The sequence below is a fragment of the Somniosus microcephalus genome, chromosome 11 (genome assembly GCF_052327205.1).
Source record: "Somniosus microcephalus isolate GS21.2 chromosome 11, FLI_Smic_1.0, whole genome shotgun sequence".
Lineage (NCBI taxonomy): Eukaryota > Metazoa > Chordata > Chondrichthyes > Squaliformes > Somniosidae > Somniosus > Somniosus microcephalus.
Window position 1 is genome coordinate 104169043 of NC_140997.1, and position 24021 is coordinate 104193063.

Sequence of the window (24021 nt, forward strand, 5' to 3'; positions counted from 1 at the left end):
TTCAGATTTCCAGCATCCACAGTATTTTGCTATTGTAACATTTCAGGTCGATGGCCCTTCATCAGAACTGGAAAAAATTGGAGAGGTAAAAGGTTTTTAAGCATCGCTGACATTTTCCAGTGCTAATGAAAGGTCACAGATCTGAAACGTTCACTCTGTTTCTCTCTCCAGCATTCTCTGTTTTTATTTCAGGTTTCCAGCAGCTGCTGTATTGTGCCTGTGTATTTTGAAGGTGTGAAGCGCGCTGTGGGGCGGGCGGGCCGCCGTAGCGCTGACGTCAGGCGGGCCGCCGCTGCCCTTTGACCTGCGGCTGGGAGCGGCCATGGCGGACGGCGAGCTGGCCAAGTGCTGCCGCAACCGGGGCGGAGTGCAGCGGGTGGAGAGCAAGCTGCGGGCCAGCGTGGAGAAGGGCGATTACTATGAGGCGCATCAGATGTACCGGACGCTTTTCTTCCGGTAAGGAGTCGCCGGGCGGGCGGGCAGAACCGGCGGACCGGGAGCGTCGGCTTTTTCCAGATCCTTCTGCGGGAGCGCGGCCCCCCCATTGGTCCGGAGCCCCTGACGCCGCGGCCGCCCATTGTGAGGCGCGCCCTCTGATTGGCCGGTCGGCCTGCCACTCAGGCCTGAGGTGAGTGATGCAAGCGGCGGCTCTGACCAGCAGGGGGAGCCCGAGAGCCGGGGGCTAACACAGACGCAGTGGGCCAAATGGCTTCCTGGCCAGGCCGGGGGCTAGCACAAGCGCAGCGGGCCGAAGGCCCTCCTGGTCAAGCTGGGGTCTAGCACAGGCGTAGCGGGCCAAATGGCCGCCTCTTGGCCCGGCTGGGGGATAGCTCAGGCACAGTGGGCCGAATGTGCCTGTTATTCTGTGGTCTCATGGCCTCGCCCCTCCCTATCTCTGTAACCTCCTCCAGCCCCACAACTCTCATCCCCCGCCCCCCCCGTATTTGTGCTCCTCTAATTCTGTCCTCTTGTGCATCCATGATTATAATTGCTCAACCACTGGTGACTGTGCCTTTTGTTGCCGAGGCCCTAAGCTCTGGAATTCCCTGCCTAAACCTCTCCGCCTCGCTACCTCTCTTTCCTCCTTTAAGACACTCCTTAAAACCTACCTGTTTGACCAAGCTTTTGGTCAACTTTGAGTGCTGTTGGGGGGGGGATGGCTTATCAGAGGAAAGCAGCAGCAGCCAACTTCCTGGCACAAGGGGTGGCTCTGCTGCACAGGATGGGAGGAAAAAGAGGGGGAGAGCTATAGTAATAGGGGATTCTATTGTAAGGGGAATAGATAGGCGTTTCTGCGGCCGCAAACGAGACTCCAGGATGGTGTGTTGCCTCCCTGGTGCAAGGGTCAAGGATGTCTCGGAGCGGCTGCAGAACATATTGGAAGGGGAGGGTGAACAGCCAGTTGTCGTGGTGCATATCAGCACCAACGATATAGGTAAAAAGTGTGATGAGGTCCTAAAAGTGGAATATAGGGAGTTAGGAGGTAAATTAAAAAATAGGACCTCAAAGATAGTAATCTCAGGATTGCTACCAGTGCCACGTGCTAGTCAGAGTAGAAATAGAAGAATATTTCAGATGAATACGTGGCTAGAGGCATGGTGCAACGGGGAGGGATTCAAGTTCCTGGGACATTGGAACTGGTTCTGGGAGAGGTGGGACCAGTTTAAACCGGACGGTTTGCACCTGGGCAGGGCAGGAACCAATGTCCTAAGGGGAATGTTTGCTAGTGCTCTGGGGGAGGGTTTAAACTAAAATGGCAGGGGGTTGGGAACCTGAGCAGGGAGACAGAGGAAAGGGAAACGAGGGTAAAAGCAAAAGATAGGAAGGAGAAAAACAAAAGTGGCAGTCAGAGAAATCAACGGTTTAAATCAAACATGGCCACAGTAAATAATCATTCTAATAGGTCTAAGAGCGTTAAAAAAACAAGCCTGAAGGCTTTGTGTCTTAATGCGAGGAGCATTTGTAATAAGGTGGATGAATTGGCTGCGCAAATAGAGGTAAACGAATATGATTTGGTTGGGGTTACGGAAACGTGGCTCAAGGATGGCCAAGGCTGGGACCTCAACATCCAGGGGTATTCGACATTCAGGAAAGGGAGGTGGGGTAGCATTACTGGTTAAAGAAGGGATTAACCCAATTGTAATGAAGAATATGAGCTCTGATGATGTGGAATCTGTATGGGTAGAATTGAGAAATACTAAGGGGCAGAAAACGTTAGTGGGAGTGGTATATAGACCTCCAAACAGTGAGGCAGAGGTTGGGGATGGCATTAAAAGGGAAATTAAAGAAGCGTGCAATAAGGGCACAGCAGTCATCATGGGTGACTTTAATCTACATATAGATTGGGCTAACCAAATTAGTAACAATACTGTGGAGGAGGAATTCCTGGAGTGTTTACAGGATGGTTTCCTGGACCAATATGTCGAGGAACCAACCAGAGATCAGGCCATCTTAGACTGGGTATTATGTAATGAGAAAGGATTAATAAGCAATCTTGTTGTACGAGGCCCCTTGGGTCGGAGCGAACAAAATATGATCGAATTCTTCATTAAGATGGAGAATGAAGTAGTTGACTCCGAGACTACGGTCCTAAATTTAAATAAAGGAAACTACGATGGTCTGAGGAGCGAGTTGGGTAGGATTGATTGGGGAATGTTACTCAAAGGGTTGACGGTGGATAGGCAATGGCAAACATTCAAAGACCGAATGGATGAACTACAGAATTTGTTCATCCCAGTTTGGCATAAAAATAAAACAAAAAAGGTGACTCAACCGTGGCTAACCAGGAAAATTAGGGATAGCATAAGATCCAAGGAGAGGACATATAAATTGGCCAGAAAAAGCAACAATCCTGAGGACTGGGAGCAGTTTAGGATTCAACAAAGGAGGACAAAGGGATTAATTAAGAAAGGGAAAATAGAATATGAGAGTAAGCTTACAGAGAACATAAAAACTGACTCAAAGCTTTTATAGATATGTGAAGCGAAAAAGATTGGTGAAGTCAAGCGTAGGTCCCTTGCAGTCAGAATCAGGGGAATTTATAATGGGGAACAAAGAAATGGCAGACCAACTAAATACATATTTTGGTTCTGTCTTCACAAAGGAGGACACAAATAACCTCCCAGAGATGCCAGGGGACATAGGGTCTGATGAAAGGGAGGAACTGAAAGAAATCAGTATTTGTAGGGAAATGGTGTTAGGAAAATTGATGGGACTGAAGGCTGATAAATCCCCAGGGCCTGGTAATCTACATCCTAGGGTACTTAAGGAAGTGGCCCTAGAAATAGTAGATGCATTGCTGGTCATCTTTCAGAACTCGATAGACTCTGGAACAGTACCCATGGATTGGAGGGTAGCTAATGTTACCCCACTATTCAAAAAAGGTGGTAGAGAAAAAGCAGGGAATTATAGTAAGCCTGACATCGGTAGTGGGGAAAATGCTAGAGTCCATTATAAAAGATGTAACAGCAGAGCACTTGGAAAGCAGTGACGGGATCGGACAAAGTCAACATGGATTTACAAAAGGTAAATCGTGCTTTACTGACCTACTGGAATTTTTTGAGGATGTAACTGGTAAAATAGATGAGGGAGAACCAGTGGATGTGGTATATTTGGACTTTCAGAAGGCTTTTGATAAGGTCCCGCATAAGAGATTAACGTGCAAAATTAAGGCACATGGGATTGGGGGCAAGGTATTGATTTGGATAGAGAACTGGTTGGTGGATAGAAAGCAAAGAGTTGGAATAAATGAGTCGTTTTCCGAGTGGCAGGCAGTGACTAGTGGGGTACCGCAAGGATCGGTCCTAGGACCCCAGCTGTTCACAATATATATTAATGATCTGGACGAGGGAATTGAATGTAATATCTCCAAATTTGCAGACGACACAAAGCTGGGTGGGAGGGTATGCTGTGAGGAGGATGTCGTGAAACTCCGTACGATTTGGACAGGTTGGGTGATTGGGCAGAAACATGGCAAATGCACTATAATGTGGATAAATGTGAGGTTATCCACTCTGGTGGCAAAAACAGGAAGGCAGACTATTATTTGAATGGCAATAGATTGGGAGAAGGGGACGTGCAAAGAGACCTGGGTGTTCTTGTGCATCAGTCGCTGAAGGTAAGCATGCAGTTGCAGCAGGCGGTTAAGAAGGCAAATGGTATGCTGGCCTTCGTAGCAAGAGGGTTCGAGTACAGGAACAAGGATGTCTTGCTGCAGTTGTACAGGGCCTTGGTGAGACTGCACCTTGAGTATTGTGTGCAGTTTTGGTCGCCTTATCTGAGGAAGGACGTTCTTGCCATGGAGGGAGTGCAGCGAAGATTCAGCAGGCTGATACCTGGGATGGCAGGAATGACATATGAGGAGAGATAGTGTCGATTGGGCTTATAATCACGAGTTCAGAAGATTGAGAGGGGATCTCATTGAAACCTATAAAATTCTGTCAGGCCTGGACAGACTAGTCATAGTCATAGAGTTATACAGCACGGATAGAGGCCCTTCGGCCCATCGTGTCCGCGCCGGCCATCAAGCCCTGTCTAATCTAATCCCATATTCCAGCATTTGGTCCGTAGCCTTGTATGCTATGGCATTTCAAGTGCTCATCCAAATGCTTCTTAAATGTTGTGAGGGTTCCTGCCTCCACAACCCTTTCAGGCAGTGAGTTCCAGACTCCAACCACCCTCTGGGTGAAAAAGTTCTTTCTCAAATCCCCTCTAAACCTCCCGCCCTTTACCTTGAATCTATGCCCCCTTGTTATTGACCCTTCTACTAAGGGAAAAAGCTCCTTAGTATCCATCCTATCTATGCCCCTCATAATTTTGTACACCTCAATCATGTCCCCCCTCAGCCTCCTCTGCTCCAAGGAAAACAAACCCAATCTGCCCAGTCTCTCTTCATAGCTGAAGCGCTCCAGCCCTGGTAACATCCTGGTGAATCTCCTCTGCACCCTCTCCAAAGCGATCACATCCTTCCTGTAGTGTGGCGACCAGAACTGCACACAGTATTCCAGCTGTGGCCTAACCAGTGTTTTATACAGCTCCATCATAACCTCCTTGCTCTTATATTCTATGCCTCGGCTAATGAAGGCAAGTATCCCATATGCCTTTTTTACCACCTTATCCACCTGTTCCGCCGCCTTCAGGGATCTGTGTACTTGCACACCCAGATCCCTCTGACCCTCCGTCTTGCCTAGGGTCTTACCATTCATTGTGTATTCCCTTGCCTTGTTAGTCCCCCCCAAAGTGAATCACCTTGCACTTTTCCGGGTTAAATTCCATTTGCCACTGTTCCGCCCATCTGACCAACCCATCTATATCGTCCTGCAGACTGAGACTACCCTCCTCGCTATTTACCACCCTACCAATTTTTGTATCATCCGCGAACTTACTGATCATACCTTTTACATTCATATCCAAGTCATTAATGTAGACCACAAACAGCAAGGGACCCAGCACCGATCCCTGTGGTACCCCACTGGCCACAGGCTTCCAGTCACAAAAACAACCTTCGACCATCACCCTCTGCCTTCTGCCACTAAGCCAGTTTTGTATCCAATGTGCCAAGGCACCCTGGATTCCATGGGCTCTTACCTTCTTGACCAGTCTCCTGTGCGGGACTTTATCGAAGGCCTTACTGAAATCCATGTATACCACATCCACTGCGTTACCCTCATCCACACACCTAGTCACCCCCTCAAAAAATTCAATCAAATTAGTCAGACATGATCTCCCTTTGACAAAGCCATGTTGACTATCCCTGATTAATCCTTGCCTCGCCAAGTGGAGACTAATTTTGTCCCTCAGAATTTTTTCCAATAATTTACCTACCACTGATGTTAGGCTCACTGGCCTGTAGTTCCCCGGTTTTTCCCTACTCCCCTTCTTGAATAATGGTACTACATTAGCGGTTCTCCAGTCCTCTGGCACATCCCCTGTGGCCAGAGAGGTTCTGAATATATGTGTTAGAGCCCCCGCAATCTCTTCCTTTGCCTCACACAGCAGCCTGGGATACATTTCGTCCAGGCCTGGGGATTTATCCATTTTTAGGCCTGCTAAAACCGCCAATACCTCCTCCCTCTCGATGTTAATATGTTCGAGCATATCACAGTCCCCCCGCCCTATTTCTATGTCTACATCGTCCTTCTCCATAGTGAAAACAGATGCAAAAAATTCATTTAGAACCTCTCCTACATCTTCTGGCTCCACACATAGATTGCCACTTTTGTCCCTAATGGGCCCTATTTTTTCCCTAGTTATCCTCTTACCCTTAATATACTTATAAAACATCTTAGGATTTTCCTTTATTTTGCTCGCCAGTGTTATTTCATGGCCCCTCCTTGATCTCCTAATTTCTTTTTTAAGTATCCCCCTGCACTTTTTGTACTCCCCTAGGGCTTCCTCCGTCTTTAGCTTTTTGTATCTGCCAAAAGCCCTCCTTTTTTTCCTAATCCATTCTCGTATATCCCCTGACATCCAAGGTTCCCTGTGGTTTTTGGAACCACCCTTGACCTTTACGGGAACATGTTGCCATTGTATGATCTCAATCTCCCTTCTGAAAGCCTCCCATTGCTCCGATGCGGATTTTCCTACAAGTAGCTGATCCCAGTCCATTTTGGCCAGATCCTGCCTTATCCTATTAAAATCGGCCTTCCCCCAATTTAGAACCTTTATTTCCGGCCCATCCCTGTCCTTTTCCATGACCACCTTAAATCTCACCATATTATGGTCACTGTCACCAAAGTGCTCACCTACTAGCACTTCTTCCACTTGGCCGGCCACATTCCCTGGAATTAGGTCCAGTACCGCCCCCTCTCTTGTAGGACTTTCTACATGCTGGCTCAAAAAGCTCTCCTGGATGCACTTTAAGAATTCTACACCTTCTGAGCCTTTCACACTCTGACTATCCCAGTTAATATTGGGGAAGTTGAAATCCCCCATTATTATTACCCTATTATTTGCACATTTCTGAGATTTGCCTACATATCTGTTCCTCTATCTCCCCCTGACTGTTTGGAGGCCTATAGTACACTCCCAGCAAAGTGCTTGCCCCCTTTTTGTTTTTAAGCTCCACCCATATGGCCTCATTAGAGGAACCTGCTAATATATCATCCCTCCTTACTGCAGTAATTGACTCCTTAATTAATATTGCGACACCCCCTCCTCTTATACCTTCCCCTCTGTCTCGCCTGAAGATTCTGTACCCCGGAATATTGAGCTGCCAGTCTTGCCCCTCCCTCAACCATGTCTCCGTGATAGCAACAATATCATACTCCCATGTGTTTATCAACACCTTCAGTTCATCCACCTTATTTGCAAGACTCCTTGCATTAAAATAGATGCCATCCAGCCTTGCCCTTATATATTTGCCCTGTCTACCAAGCTGACTTGTTTTTTTCTCTATAATTGGCAGCACATCACCCCCTATTTCAGCTCCCCTCTGTATCCCATCCCCCTGCCAAGTTAGTTTAAACCCCCCCCATGCAGGAAGGATGTTTCTGATGGCCGGGGAGTCCAGGACCAGGGGTCATAGTCTAAGGATAAGGGGTAAGCCATTTAGGACTGAAATGAGGAGGAATTTCTTCACCCAGAGAGTGGTGAGCCTGTGGAATTCTCTGCCACAGAGGGCGGCGGAGGCCAGTTCATTAAATATATTCAAGAAGGAGTTGGATATATTTCTTAAGGCTAAAGGGATATGGGGAGAAGGCAGGGACAGGGTACTGAATTTGGATGATCAGCCATGATCTCATTGAATCGCGGAGCAGGTTCGAGGGGCCGAATGGCCTGCTCCTATCTTCTATGTTTCTATCTGCCCTAATTTATCCTTGTGTGGCGCGGTGTCAAATTTTTTGTCTTAAGATACTCCTGTGCAGCACCTTGGGACGTTTTACTACGTTAAAAGCACTATATACATACAAGTTGTTGTTGTGCTCTCCTAATCTCTTCGTATTCTCTTTTGTCATGCTCTCCCCGCTGTCCATGTACTTAATGTACACCTCTCAATTTATCCCTTATGTCTTTTTCATCCATGGTGTTTCATTCGTGTTTAACTTGTTCTTGTTTTTTAGCGGAATATATTTTTCCCAGACTCTGTTGAACACCGTTTTAAATATTTCCCACTGCTGTTCCACGTCATTGTTTGCCAATGTTGTTGTCCATTTTATTTTCCTAAGTTCTGTTCTTCGCCTCGCAAAATCGGCTTTTTGCCAATCTATCATCCTGGTCTTTGTCATACTTGTGTCCTTCTCAATTATCATCTTAAAGTGCATATTATGGTCACTATTGTCTAGATGTTCTCCTACTTTTACTTTTATCTGCTCTGGTTCATTCCCCATTACTAGATCCAGTAGCGAATCCTCCCTTGTTGGGCTTCTTACATATTGGGTCAGAAAGGAGTCCTGTATACATTGTAGGAACTCCATTCCCTTATCCAGTTTACCTACCTCTTCTGGCCAATTAATATCGGGGTAGTTGAAATCCCCCATGATTATTCTATGTTTTTTAACTCATTTCCCTAATTTGTTTGCATATTTCTTCCTCCACCTCCCACTATTAGGTAGTGTAGACTACCCCTATTAGTGTGATTGATCCTTTATTATCTTTTATCTCTATCCACTTGGATTCTATTTTTGTTTTGCTGATAGCTGCATCACTTTTTTCTACTGCCATTATGTTATCCCTAATAAGTACAGCTACTCCACCTCTCCTTTTTCCCTCTCTATCTTTTTTAAATATGTTATACCCTGCAATGTTTAATTTCCAGTCCTGATTTTTCTGTCGCCATATCTCAGTAATCACTACTATGTCTGGTTCCTCACAACGTATTATTGCCTCCAGTTCCCCTGTTTCATTCCGGATTCTGTGTGCATTGCTGTACAGAGTGTTTAACTCATTTCTTGTAGATCCCTCCCCTTGTCTTACTGGTTTAAAGCCTTTGCCACCTCCCTATTTACCCTTTCCGCTAGGACACGGGTCCCATCCCGGTTCGGGTGGAGATGGTCCCATTGGTACAGATCCTTCCTGTCCCAGAACTAGTGCCAGTGTCCCATGAAAAGGAACCCCTCTTTCCCACACCAGCCCTTCAACCACATGTTAATTCTCTTGATCTGACTGTTCCTATGCCAATTTACACGTGGCTTGGGCAGTAATTATCCTCGAGGTCCTGCTTTTTAATTTAGCTCCTAAATCCTGATGCTCCCTTAGCAGGGCCTCCCTGTTCCTGCCTATGTTGTTTGTTCCGACATGGACCACGACAACTGGATTTACCCGCTCCCTTTCCAAATTCTTCTCCAGCTGCCTCGATATGCCTTATCCTGGTAGGAAACACACCCTTCGGGATTCACGTTCACGACAGCAGAGGATGCTATTTATCCCCCTAATTATAGAATCCCCTATCACTACCACACTTCTATTCTGCTCTTCCCCTCCCAAGACCCTGACCCCCACCCCCCTTACCCCCCCTTGGACAACCTTCTGAGCCACGGTGCCTTGGTCTGCATTGTGGCTGTCCTCCCCGCAGTCTTTCTCCTTGTCCTCGCAGGTAGCGACTACATAGAATCCTAGAATGGTTACAGCACTGAAGAAGGCCATTTGGCCTGTCGAGCCCGTGCCGGCTCTCTGCTAGAGCACTTCAGCTAGTCCCACTCCCCCGCCCTTTCCCCGTAGCCCTGCAAATTTTTTTCCTTTGGGTACTTATCCAACTCCCTTTTGAAAGCTGTGATTGAGTCTGCCTCCGCCACCCTCACGAGCAGTGCATTCCAGATCCTAACCACTCATGTCGCCTTTGGTTCTTCTGCCAATCACCTTAAATCTGTGTCTTCTGGTTCTCGACCCTTCTGCCAATGGGAACAGTTGCTCTCTATCTACTGGAACCATTCTTGTAAATCTTTTTTGCACCCTCTCTAAGGCCTTCACATCCTAAAGTGCGGTGCCCAGAGTTGAGGCCGAACCAGTGTTTTATAAAGGTTCATCATAATTTCCACACTTTTGTACTCTATGGGCTAAAAATTCAGTTAGGGGCGCCAAGCTCGCCTGGGCGCCGGAATTACCGCTGCGCGCGGAGCCACTTGCGCCATCGGGATATTCAGTTTCAGCGCCCCAAATGGAAGCCGGCCGCTAAACAAGGCTTTAGGCGCCCCGCTTGGGGCGCTGAAACTGAATTTCGGCGCGCAAAGTGCCGCAGCGCCACCTGCTGCGGCACGGCAGGCTGCGGTACTGCAGGCCTTCCTCCCACTGTTAAGGGGGAGGTGCCTGCAACAGCGCAATCCCTGCTCGCGAGTGCCGGCAAATGAGCCCGGCACCAAGGAGAAGTGCCGGGCTCTCGGGAAACAGCCGGCAATGCCGCGGGGGGGGGGGGGGGGTGTGGTGTAGTGTAGGAGGCCGGGGACGGAGGTGCGGGCAGGTGGCCGCCGAAAAACCGGCCGGCCGCACCTCCACCTTAACTCGCCCCACTACCGCCACAGGTAGGCCCCTGTGTACCGGTCGCTATTTGCGGCCGGCGCGGAAGAGGCGGCTGCGACCTAATATGGCGCTCGGGGCGGTAGCGGGGCGCTGCGCACACCGATGACGTCATCGGTGGCGGCGCAGCGCTACAGGCTAACGCCGCCATTAGCGCCCCGCTAAATATCGCGGTGGTTGTGGCCAGTGGCGCTAAAGCCTCTGAGTGGCCTCTTTGGGCGCAAACTGGTGGCGCGAGCAACTGAATTTCTAGGCCTATACCTCTATTCATGAAGCCCAGGATCCCGTAGGCTTTTCTAACTGCTTTCTCAACCTGCCGTGCCACCTTCAACGATTTGTGCACATATACCCCCAGTTCTCTCTGTTTGTGCACCTCTTTTAGGATTGTACCCTTTAGTTTATATGTCCTCTCTTCATTCTTTCTACCAAAATGTATCACTTTGCACTTTTCTGCGTTAAATTTCATCTACCACGTGTCCGCCCATTCCGCCAGCCTGTCTATGTCCTCTTGAAGTCTATCACTATCCTCATTGTTCACTATACTTCCAAGTTTTGTGTCATCGGCAAATTTGGAAATTGTGCCCTGTACACCCACATCCAAGTAATTAATATATATCGAGAAAAGCAGTGGTCCTAGAACCGACCCCTGGGGAACACCACTGTATACCTTCCTCCAGTTCAAAAAATAACCGTTCACCACTACTCTCTGTTTCCTGTCACTTAGCCAATTTCATATTCATGCTGCCACTGTCCCATTTATTCCATAGGTTTCAACTTTACTGGCAAGCCTATTATGTGGCACTTTGTCGAATGCTGTTTGGAAATCCATGTACACCACGTCAACCCTCTCTGTTACCTCATCAAAAAACTCAATCAAGTTAGTTAAACACGATTTGCCTTTAACAAATTCGTGCTGGCTTAACTTCATTAATCCACGCTTGTCCACATGACCTTAATTTTGTCCAACATCGTACCAGTGTCTGCGGGACCTCCTTCTCAACTTCTAAGTCCTCTATCAGGTCACCCCTCAGCCTTCTCTTTTCTAGAGAAAAAACGCCCCAGCCTGTTCAGTATTGTGTAGTATGCAGAGCTGAGCATTCAAATCCTCATTTAAAAAGTCACCTGAGTGGGCCCAGCTATAACTGCAGTGTGAAAAGAATCTGCTGTTTGTCAACACAGCAGCAAATGCACCAACACAACATAGTTTAGTGTCATTTATTTACAGGTACCACTGTGTGGCTGTGAAATTTGAGGTCCATCTCTGAGGCCTCAGTTGGCACAGCTTTCTCTGGTGTTTCCTAATTCAGATTGGCAGATCTTTAATAATCGCTTCACTGTATATTCAACAAAATCAATTTATGCCCTTTAAACCCAACGAGCTTAGGGACTGTTGGGCATGCCCAATGGAGGTTAGGTGCTTCCCTGGAGGGAAGGAAAAAATAACGGACGCTGGAATCGCCGTACACCATTCTTGTGATTGAGATTTATTTAATAACAGCAAAGGTCAAGGAGCAGTGTACCACCGTCACCTGTCAGTAAATGGCACATAAGTACGTGTGCCTAAAGAGAATATTTCATATTATTTGGTGGGGGTGGTGGTAGAAATGTGTAGTTTAAGCTTTTGGAAGTAGCTCCCTCATATATAACCAATCGATGGTTACAGCTTCAGTGTTCTGGGATGAATTTGTGTCACTCCTGAAGTTGCCCCAACAAAGTATTTAATACATACTGTTATGATTGTGGCTCTTTCCAACACTGTCTTCCCATGCAGCAGTCTGACGACAGTTTCCCTAAATGGACTGCAACCCTTGTGATCTGAACCGTGTGATTTTCCTTCTCTGACATGCAGAGTTAGCGCAGCCCAGAAAGAAACACTGCCCTACTTAGCGATAATAATGTTTATTGAACTTTTAGCAGGATTTCCAGTCCCATCTGTCAATCCATAAAATATCTCATACTATACTAGCTTCATACAGGCTAAAACTACTGAGATTTATTAATAATTAGATGATTTACAGATATTTATATAAAGCGGGGAGGTTTGCTAGTGCTGTTGGGGAGGGTATAAACTAGCTTGGCAGGGGGATGGGCACCAGCATGTAGGAATGGGTTACATGGAAGAGTGAGTGTGTTGGATGGTACTGGAGGGGAAGGTAGTGCTGGAGATGGAAGTAGTACCATATTAGATAGGAGCAGACGAAGAAAGACTACTAAAAATTCAAAAATGGGTTTAGAATGCATGTACATAAACGCACAAAGTGTGGTGAATAAGGTTGGTGAGTTACAAGCACAATTAGCCGTGTGGCAATATGATGTGGCAATAAAAGAAACGTGGCTTAAAAACGGTGAGGACTGGGCACTTAATATTCAAGGATACAAGGTGTTTAGAAAAGATAGGGAAGGAAAAAAGGGAGGTGGGATGGCAGTGCTGATTAAGGAAGACATTGTAGTGTTGGAAAGGGAGGATGTTCTTGAGGGGACAAGGACAGAATCTATTTGGTTAGAGTTGAGCAAAAAGGGTATGATCATGGTGTTGGGGGTATTCTATAGGCCTCCAAATAGTGAGAGGGAGTTAGAGGAGCAAATCTGCAGGGAAATCGCAGAGATACGCAAGAGTTATAGAGTGGGGGACTTTAATTACCCAAATATCAATTGGGATAATACTAGGGTAAAGGGAAAGGAGGGGGAGGAATTTCTGAAATGTGTTCAGGAGAATCTCCTTGACCAGTATGTTCGTGGCCCAACTAGGAAGGAGGTATTGCTGGATCTGGTGCCGGGGAATGAGGTGGGCCAGGTCGACCAAGTGTCTGTGGGAGAACACTTGGGTACGAGTGATCATCGTATCATAAGATTTAGATTAGCCATGGAGAGGAGCGAGGAACAATCTAGAGTGGAACTTCTAAATTGGAATAGGGCTAACTTCAATGGGATGCAAAAGTATCTAGCCAGGGTAAAATGGAACCAAAGACTGACAGGAAAAACTTTAACGGAACAATGGGTGATCTTTAAGGAGGAGATGTTCCAAGTTCATTCCAACAAGAGGGAAGGGTAAGGGAACCAAAGCAAGGGCTCCTTGGATGATGAGTGAGATAGAGAAGATGATGAAACAAAAAAGGAGAGTGTATGATGAATGTCAGGTGAATTCTTCAAGGGAAAACCAGATCAAATAAAATAAGTTGAGAGGGCAAGTGAAGATGAAAATAAGATTGGCAGAGAGAATATGAGAGTAGAATGGCGGTTAACATAAACAGGAACCCAAAAATCTTCTACCGGCATGTAAACAGTAAGCGAGTAGTAAGAGGCTGGGTGGGGCCTATTAGGGACAAAGAAGGTGATAATATGCAGGGGCGCAGGGCATCGCTAGAATACTCAATGAGTACTTTGTATCGGTGTTTACTAAGGAGGTGAATGCTGACAAAATATCGGTAGAAGTGGAAAAGGTAGAAGCAATGGAAGGGGTGAAAATTGATAGATAGGATGTACTAGAAAGACTGGGTATGCTTAGAGTGGATAAGTCACCTGGTCCAGATGGTCTGCATCCCAGGTTGCTAAGGGAATTGGGGGAGGAGATAGCAGAAGGGCTTGCCAAAATTTTCCAATTTTCCCTAGATGTGGATTGGAAAGTGGCAAATGTGGCATTGTTCAAGAAAGGGTGTAAGGACAATCCTAGTAACTGGCTGATGCGCTATCAATTACTCAAAAGACTGAGGTTAAGCGAGTAACTAACAGGCTTTTATTAACAAGAGAATGAAGGTGTGCCTCGAGTGGTCGACCAGTCCAGAATACAGAGGGACTGTGGAGCAGTCACCTTTATACCTGGACTCGTGGGAGGAGTCAGCCGAGGCATGTACGGACATGTACACAGTGGAATACAAACAGTGGTTTACCACATTCACCCCTTGTTTAAAAATGAGTCCGGCGGGGTGAAGTGTATTAAAAGTTTGTGTATTGGAGTCTCTCCGGAGGTCTTGTCTGCCGCTGTGATCGACGTGGCGACGGCAGGGGTAGTGAAGCTTCCGGCGTCGAGTCCCGCGTAGGCTGGGGCACTGGTGTGTAGTCCTCGTGGGTGTCGAGCGGGTCGCGGGGCCCAGGCGTGCCATCTGCTGGGGTTGGATATTGGATCGTGGGGGGGGGGGTGGTAGTGGGTTACTGGGGCCCCCGAGGGTGCGAGGTCTCGTATGGAGACTGTGTCCTCCCGCCCGTCCGGGTATGCAATGTAAGCATACTGGGGGTTGGCGTGGAGGAGGTCGACCCTCTCGACCAGGGGGTCCGTTTTATGGGTCCTCACGTGTCTTCTCAGTAGGACCTGGGGACGTCAGCCATGGCGGTAGCGATGTCCCCGATGTGGACTTCCTTGGGAAGACAAACATTTTCTCATGAGGGGTGCCGTTAGTGGCAGTGCAGAGCAGTGACCGAATAGAGTGGAGCGCATCGGGGAGCACATCCTACCAGCGGGAGGTCGGAAGGCCCCTAGACTTTAAGGCTAGCAGGGCGGCCTTCCAAACTGTCGCATTCTCTCTTTCCACCTGTCCGTTCCCCCGGGGGTTGTAACTGGTGGTCCTGCTTGTGGCAATACCCCTAGCGAGCAGGTACTGGCGGAGTTCGTCGCTCATAAACGATGAGCCCCGGTCGCTATGGATATAGCTGGGGAAACCGAACAGGGTGAAGAGGTCGTTCAGACATTTAATGACCGTGGCACTGGTCATGTCCGGGCAGGGGATGGCGAACGGGAAACGGGAGTACTCATCAATAATGTTGAGGAAGTACACATTGCGGTCGGAGGAGGGGAGAGGCCCTTTAAAATCAACGCTCAGGCGCTCGAAGGGGCGAGTGGCTTTTATCAGGTGAGCCCTGTCTGGTCTATAAAAGTGCGGTTTGCACTCAGCGCAGACTTGGCAGTTCCTGGTCATGGTCCTGACCTCCTCAATGGAGTAAGGCAGGTTGCGGGCCTTGATGAAGTGGAAGAACCTGGTGACCCCTGGGTGGCAGAGGTCATTGTGGAGGGCCCGCAGTCTATCGATCTGCGCGCTGGCGCAGGTGCCACGCGATAGAGCATCCGGGGGTTCATTGAGCTTCCCGGGCCGGTACAAGATCTCGTAATTGTAGGTGGAAAGTTCGATTCTCCACCTCAAGATCTTGTCGTTTTTGATTTTGCCCCTCTGCTTGTTGTTAAACATAAAAGCAACTGAACGCTGGTCAGTGAGCAGGGTAAATCGTTTTCAGGCCAGGTAGTGCCTCCAATGACGCACAGCCTCCACAATAGCCTGGGCCTCCTTCTCAACAGCGGAGTGTCTGGTCTCCGGGCCCTGGAGGGTTCGTGAAAAGAAGGCCACGGGTCTCCTCGCCTGATTAAGGGTAGCGGCCAGGGCAAAGTCGGACGCGTCGCTTTCCACCTGGAAGGGGATGGATTCGTCCACTGCGTGCATGGTGGCTTTGGCAATGTCCTCCTTGATACGGTGGAAGGCTAAGCGGGCCTCTGCCGTCAAGGGAAAAGAGGTGGACTTGATCAGCGGACGGGCCTTGTCCGCATAGTAGGGGACCCACTGGGCGTAATAGGAGAAAAACCCTAGGCACCTCGTCAGGGCCTTGGGGCAGTGGGAGTTCCATAAGGGGACGCATCCGGTCGGGGTCGGGACCGATGACTCCGTGTTCCACAACACAGCCAAGGATGGCGAGGCGGGTTGTGCGGAATATGCACTTCTCCTTGTTATACGTCAGGTTCAGGAGTTTGGCGGTACAGAGGAATTTTTCGAGGTTTGCGTCTTGGTCCTGCAAGTCATGGCCGCAGATGGTCACATTGTCCAGATATGGGAAAGTGGCCTGCAACGCATTTTGATCGACCATCCGGTCCATCTTCCTTTGGAAGACGGAGACCCCGTTGGTGACGCCAAAGGGAACCCTAAGGAAGTGATAGAGGCGGCCGTTTGCCTCAAAGGCAGTATACTGGCGGTCCTCAGGGCGGATAGGGAGCTGGTGGTACGCTGATCTCAGGTCAATGTTCGAGAAGACGCGGTACTGCGCGATCTGGTTGACCATATCAGCTATGCGGGGGAGTGGGTAAGCGTCCAGCAGGGTGTAGCGATTTATTGTCTGGCTGTAGTCGATGACCAGGCGCTGCTTCTCGCCGGTCTTAACGACCACAACCTGGGCTCGCCAGGGGCTGGTGCTGCCCTCAATAATCCCCTCCTTCAGGAGCCGCTCCACTTCGGTTTTAATGAAAACCCTGTCCCCGGCACTGTATCGCCTGCTCTTTGTGGCGATGGGCTTACAGTTGGGGGTGAGGTTAGCAAACAGTGGGGGGGGGGGGGTGACTCTGAGTGTGGAGAGGTTGCACCTGGTGCGCGGCGGGCAATTTGGAAGCTGCTGGCTGCGGACTGTGAGTGGGGGGAGGGGTCCACCATACGCCATCGTAACACTTTTAAGGTGGCACTGAAAATCTAACCCCAGTAGAACAGCAGCGCAGAGGTGGGGCAGGACCAGAAGTTTAAAATTATCGTACACAGTCCCGTCTACTAAGAGTGTCACCACGCAGTAGCTGCCAATGTCCGCCGACTGGGACTCGGAGGCCATAGAAATCCGCTGGTGCGCAGGCAGGACTGGGAGAGAGCAACGCCGCACCGTGTCGGGGTGGATGAAGCTCTCTGTGCTCCCAGAGTCAAAAAGGCAGGTTGTTTCGTGACCGTTTACCTTAATGTCCATTGTGGACCGGGCCAGTTGGTGTGGTCTCGCTTGGTCCAGCGTAACGGAGGCCAGCGTAGGGGTCGGTGTGTCGCTGCGGGTATCAGATGAGGCGGTGTTGGGGGCCTGCTGCGTCCCGGCTGGCGTCCAAGATGGCGGCGTCCATGATCCCCATGTGGCTGGAGGCGTCCAAAATGGCTGCTGTTCCGGTGGTTCGCACATGGCTGGGGAGGCCCAAGATGACGGCCCACACGCGGCGCTGCTGGGGTTCGGGGTGGCTTTGGCCCTGCAGACGCTGGCGTAGTGTCCCTTCTTCCCGCAGCCCGAGCAGATCGCATTTTTCGCCGGGCAGCGCACTCTGGGGTGTTTGGCCTGGCCACAGAAGTAGCATTTCTGGCCTTGGGACACTGCTGCGGTAGTTGGGACACTGCTGCGGTAGTTGGGCCGTTGCTGGGATGTGGCTGGGGTGGCACGGCGCTATGAGACGGTCCTACCGTGTCCCAGGCTGTCGTTCCCCGCGGCGTCCACGGTGCAGAGGAGTAGGCATCCATGCCCCGGTAGGCTGCGTCCAATGATAGTGCGAGTTCAGAGGCCTTGTTGAGGTCGAGGTCACTCTGCTCCAACAGTCGCTGTCGGGTGTAATTGGACCTGTGGCCCGCTACAAAAGCGTCCCGGATAAGTTCCTCTGTGTACACGGCGGCCTTTACATCCTTACAACCACAGGCCCGGCCAAGCACAGACAGTGCCTGAAGGTATTCCTCGGTCGATTCCCCAGGTTGTTGTTTACGACTCCCCAGGAGGTGCCTGGCGTACACCTCGTTCACTGGGCGCGTGTACTGGTCCTTGAGGAGCTTGAGAGCAGCCGTGTACGAGGTCGCGTCCTGGATGACCGAGTACGCTCGGTGGTTCACTTTGGAGGTCAGGACATCCAGTTTGTCCTCATCCGATTTGACCGTTGCAGCGGAGGCGATCAGGAATCTTTCAAAGCACCTAAGCCAGTGAGCAAACTTGGTGGATGCGTCCGCCTCCCGATGGTCTAAGTCCAGGCATGCTGGTGTGAGGATCTTCTCCATTATAAAAAATCTTGTTAATAAAATTGATGCGCTATCAATTACTCAAAAGACTGAGGTTAAGCGAGTAACTAACAGGCTTTTATTAACAAGAGAATGAAGGTGTGCCTCGAGTGGTCGACCAGTCCAGAATACAGAGGGACTGGAGCAGTCACCTTTATACCTGGACTCGTGGGAGGAGCCAGCCGAGGCATGTACAGACATGTACACAGTGGAATACAAACACCCACACAGGCAGGTATAACAGTGGTTTACCACACTGGCTTAGTGGCAGAAGGCAGAGGGTGATGGTGGAAGGTTGTCTTTGTGACTGGAAGCCTGTGCCCAGTGGGGTACCGCAGGGATTGGTGCTGGGTCCCTTGCTGTTTGTGGTCTACATTAATGATTTGGATGTGAATGTAAAAGGTATGATCAGTAAGTTCGCAGATGACACGAAAATTGGTGGGGTGGTAAATAGCGAGGCGGGAAGCCTCAGGCTACAGGACGATATAGATGGGTTGGTCAGATGGGCGGAACAGTGGCAAATGGAATTTAACCCTGAAAAATGTGAGGTGCTGCATTTTGGAGGGACTAACAAGGCAAGGGAATACACAATGAATGGTAAGACCCTAGGAAAGACAGAGGATCAGAGGGACTTTGGTGTGCATGTACATAGATCTCTGAAAGCAGCACAACAGGTGGATAAGGTGGTTAAAAAGGCATATGGGATACTTGCCTTCATTAGCCGAGGCATAGAATATAAGAGCAGGGAGGTTATGATGGAGCTGTACAAATCGCTGGTAAGGCTACAGCTGGAGTACTGTGTGCAGTTCTGGTCGCCACACTATAGGAAGGATGTGATTGTTTTGGAGAGGGTGCAGAGGAGATTTACTAGGATGTTACCTGGGCTGGAGCGCTTCAGCTATGAAGAAAGACTGGACAGGCTGCGGTTGTTTTCCTTGGAGCAGAGAAGGCTGAGGGGGGACCTGATTGAGGTATACAAAATTATGAGGGGCATGGATAGGGTGGATAGAAAGGAACTTTTCCCCTTAGTGGAGGGGTCAATAACAAGGGGGCATAGATTCAAGGTAAGGGGCAGGAGGTTTAGAGGGAATTTGAGGAAAAACTTTTTCACCCAGAGGGTGGTTGGAAGGGTGGTAGAGGCAGGAACCCTCACAACATTCAAGAAGCATTTGGATGAGCACTTGAAATGCCATAGCATACAAGGCTACGGACCAAATGCTGGAAAATGGGATTAGATTAGATCGGGCTTGATGGCCGGCGCGGACGCGATGGGCCGAAGGGCCTCTTTCTGTGCTGTATGACTCTATGACAGGCTAGTCGGTTTAACATCAGTGGTGGGTAAAGTTTTCGAAACGATAATCAAGGAAAAAATTAACGAGCACTTGGAGAGCTTTAAGCTAATTAAGGAGAGCCAACACGGATTTGTAAAAGGCAGATCATGTTTGACTAATCAAATTGAATTTTTTGATGTAGTAACAGGGATGACTGATGAATGGAATGCAATGGATGTTGTCTACATGGATTTTAGGAAGGTGTTTGACAAAGTACCACGTAGAAGGCTGGTTAACAAAATTGAGGCTCATGGAATAGGTGGGTCAGTGGCAGCTTGGATAAGGAATTGGCTTAAGGACAGAAAACAGCGAGTTGTGGTAAATGGCTGTTTTTCAGACTGGAGGATGGTAGACAGTCATGTTCCCCAAGGGTCAGTGCTGGGGCTACTGCTTTTTTTGATATATATAAATGATCTGGATATTGGAATACAGAGTAGAATTTCTAAATTTGCCGATGACACCAAACTTGGGGGTGTGGCAAACAGTGATGATGATACCAATCGACTGCAACAGGACATAGAAAGGCTAACAGAATGGGCGGACATGTGACAGATGGAATTTAATACAGAGAAGTGTGAGGTGATGCATTTTTGCAGAAGTAACAGGGAGAGGCAATATACACTTAATGGCACAGTTTTAAAGAGTGTGCAGGGACAGAGGGAGCTGGGAGTTAATATGCATAGGTCCCTGAAGGTGACCGGACATATTGAGAGAGTGGTTAGCAAAGCATATGGAATCTTGGGCTTCAGAAATAGAGGTATTCAGTACAAAAGTAGAGAAGTTATGCTGAACCTTTATAAAGCGCTGGCTAGGCCACAACTGGAGTATTGCATCCAGTTCTGGTCACCACGCTTTAGGAAGGATGTGAAGGCCCTTGAGAGGGCGCAGAGGAGATTTACCAGAATGGTTCCAGGGATGGGGGATCTTATCTACAAGGACAGGTTGGAGAATCACAGAATCACAGAAACCCCACAGTGCAGATAGAGGCCATTTCGGCCCATCGAGCCTGCACCGACACATATCCCACCCGATCCCCGTAACCCCTACACCAACACATATCCCACCCTATCCCCGTAACCCCACGTATTTAATCCCCCTAACACTAAGGGTCAATTTATCATAGCCAATCAACCTAACCCGCACATCTTTGGACTGTGGGAGGAAACCGGAGCACCCGGAGGAAACCCACGCAAACACGGGGAGAATGTGCAAACTCCACACAGACAGTCACCCGAGGCCGGATTCGAACCCGGGTCTCTGGCGCTGTGAGGCAACAGTGCTAACCACTGGATTTGTTTTCATTAGAGCAAAGGAGGTTGAGGGGTGATTTGATAGAGGTGTGGAAGATGACGGCTTTGGATAGGCTAGATGGGGAAAGGCTGTTCTCACTAGTTGATGGTCTCCTTCTTAGGCAGTCCCTCGGAACCGAGGATGACTTGCTTCCGCATTAAAAATGAGTTCGCAGGTGACTGATTAGTCCAATGCGGGACCTACAGTCTCTGTCACAGGTGGGGCAGATGGTGGTTGAAGGGGTGGGTGGGTGGGGTGCTTGGGTTGACGTGCGCTCCTTACGCAGCCTGCGCTTGGCTTCCACTTGCTCCCGGCGAACAGACTCGAGGTGTTCAGCGCCTTCCCGGATGCTTCTCCTCCACTTTGTGCGGTCTTGGGCCAGGGATTCCCAGGTGTCGGTGGGGATGTCACACTTTTTCAAGGAGGTTTTGCGGGTGTCCTTGAAGCGTTTCCTCTGCCCACCTGGTGCTCTCTTGCCGTGCCGGAGCTCTGAGTAGAGTGCTTGTTTTGGGAGTCTCGTATCGGGCATGTGGACAATGTGACCCGTCCATCGGAGCTAATTGAGCGTGGTCAAAGCTTCATTGCTGGGGATGTTGGCCTGAGCAAGGACACTAACATTGGTGCGCCTATCCTGCCAGTGGATTTGCAGGAGGTGGCGTTGGTGGTACCTCTCCAGTGCTTTGAGGTGCCTGCTGTACATGGTCCATGTCTCTGAGGCATACAGCAGGGCGGGTATCACTCTTGCTCTGTAGACCATGAGTTTAGTGCCAGGCTTGAGGTCCTGGTCTTCAAGCACTCTCTCAGGCGACCGAAGGTTGCACTGGCACACCGAAGGCGGTGTTGGACTTCGTCTTCGACGTCTGCCCTTGTTGACAGTAGGCTTCCGAGGTATGGAAAGTGGTCCACGTTGACCAAGGCCTTGCGGATTTTGATAATTGGGGGGCAGCACTGTGTGGCGGGGGCAGGTTGGTAGAGGACCTTTGTCTTACGGATGTTTAGTGTAAGGCCCATGCTCTCGTACGCTTCAGTGAAGGTGTTGATGATGGTTTGGAGTTCGACCTCCGAGTGAGCGCACACGCAAGCGTCGTCTGCATACTGTAATTCGACGACAGAGGATGGGACGACCTTGGATCTGGACTGGAGGCAACGGAGGTTGAACAGTTTCCCGTTTGTTCTGTAAATTAGCTCCACTCCAGTGGGGAGCTTACTGAGGGTGAGATGGAGCATTGCAGCAAGGAAGATCGAGAAGAGCGTTGGTGCGATGACACAGCCTTGCTTGCCCCCAGTTCATACGTGAATGGGGTCTGTGGTGGAATCGTTGGTGAGGATCACGGCTTGCATGTCGTCGTGAAGCAGGTGGAGGATGGTGACAAGCTTTTGAGGGCAGCTGAATTTGAGGAGGACACTCCATAATCCCTCACGGTTGACAGTGTCAAAGGCCTTTGTGAGATCAGGTGCTGTTCCCTGCATTTCTCTTGTAATTGACGTGCGGTGAAGATCATGTCCATTGTGCCCCTTAGTGGGCGGAATCTGCATTGCGACTCTGGGAGGAGCTCTTCGGCCACTGGGAGAAGGTGATTGAGGAGGGTTCTTGCGATGACTTTCCCTGTGGCAGACAGCAGGGAAACTCCTCTAATTACCGCAATCAGATTTGTCACCTTTCTTGAAGATGGTCACAATTACGGCATCTCTGAGATCCCTTGGCATGCTCTCCTCCTTCCAGATAAGAGAAATGAATTCGCGCCAGTAGTGCTTCTCCGCCATGCTTTAGTGCCTCGGCGGGGATTCCGTCTGCTCCTGAGGCCTTGTTGTCCTTCAGTTGTCGGATGGCCTTTTCAACCTCATGCCGGGCTGGGGTTGTGCGGAGATGGTGGCAGGTAGCATGCTGTGGGATGGAGTTGAGGACACTCGCGTCGAAGACAGAGTCGCAGTTAAGTAGATCTTCGAAGTGCTCCTTCCAGCGGGCACTGATTGCCTCTCTGTCCTTGATGAGTACCTCTCCGTTCTTGGCCCGCAGTAGGGTAGGACTTTGGGTGCTTGGGCCGTAGATGGTCTTGACTGAGCTAAAGAATCCACGCACGTCGTAGTTGTCGGCTAGCTGCTGGATCTCCTGCACTTTCTCCACCCACCATCTGTTCTTTAGGTCGCGAGTTTTTTATTGGACCTCTGCATTCAGGCTTCTGTAGAGCTGCTTTCTTGCTCTCGAGTTCTGTTGCTGTTTCCAGATCAGGAATGCCTTGCACTTGCGGCTTATTAGCTCCTGGATCTCCTGGTCGTTCTCGTCGAACCAGTCTTGGTGTTTCCTGGTCGAGTGACCGAGCGTCTCTTCACAGTGCTGATTATGGAAGCCTTGAGTACAGACCAAGTGCTGTGGACACTGTGTCTGTGCATCACTGGGAGTTGTCAGGTTGTTTGTGAGGCGCAGGCTGAATAGGGCTTTCTTAGCGGGGTCTTTGAGTGCTCCAGCGTTAATTTTCCTGCGGCATTGTTTCTGTTGCCGCCGCTGTTTTGGGGCTACATTGATGGAGATGACAGAGCGGATTAGGCGGTGGTCTGTCGAGCAGTCGTCAGCTCCTGTCATGGCGCAGGTGATGCAGACGTCCTTGCGGTCCCTCGCTCGGACGATGACGTAGTCCAACAGATGCCAGTGCTTGGAGCAAGGGTGCTGCCATGAAGCTTTGTACTTGTCTCTCTGATGGAACAAGGTGTTGGTTATGACAGGGCCATGTTCTAAGCATTTCGACAGGAGGAGGGTACCGTTGGAGTTGGCTTTCCCTACCCCCTCTCTGCCGATCACACCTCCCCAGAGTTGATGGTACAAGGACTAGGGGACACACATTTAAGGTTTTGGGCAAGAGATACGGGGGGGATGTGGGGAAAAACTTTTTTACGCAGCGAGTGGTGAGGACCTGGAACTCTCTCCCAACGGAAGTGGTGGAAGCGGAGACACTCAATGTTTTCAAGGGGAGACTGGATAGGCACTTGAGGGAAATAAACTTGCAGGGCTACGGGGATAGAGCGGGGGAATGGGACTGACTGGATTGCTCTACAGAGAGTTGGCACGGACTTGATGGTCTTCTGTGCCGTTATGACATTCATACACTGGAACGAATGCTTAAATAATCCATTGTTCTCCGCTTCTTGTCACAAACTCTTGAAATGACATAGTATCAAGTCTTAATGCTTACGTCACTTATGTG

General features: G+C 49.6%; 1 protein-coding gene across 6 annotated transcripts in view; it reads left to right on the forward strand.

The window, feature by feature from the left end:
- Window positions 1-253: 253 nt before the first annotated feature.
- The window catches only part of get4 (guided entry of tail-anchored proteins factor 4), an 83438-nt gene continuing 59670 nt past the window's right edge, over window positions 254-24021 (forward strand). For 2 of the 6 annotated variants that reach the window (XM_086001170.1, XM_086001169.1), the window contains exon 1: window positions 254-456. In XM_086001170.1, the coding sequence (XP_085857296.1) occupies window positions 323-456 (134 nt within the window). In that variant the 5' untranslated portion in view covers window positions 254-322. Of the gene's footprint in view, window positions 457-476; window positions 629-24021 lie in introns of those variants that run through there. The other 4 variants (XM_086001174.1, XM_086001175.1, XM_086001176.1 and 1 more) reach the window with 4 other exon arrangements.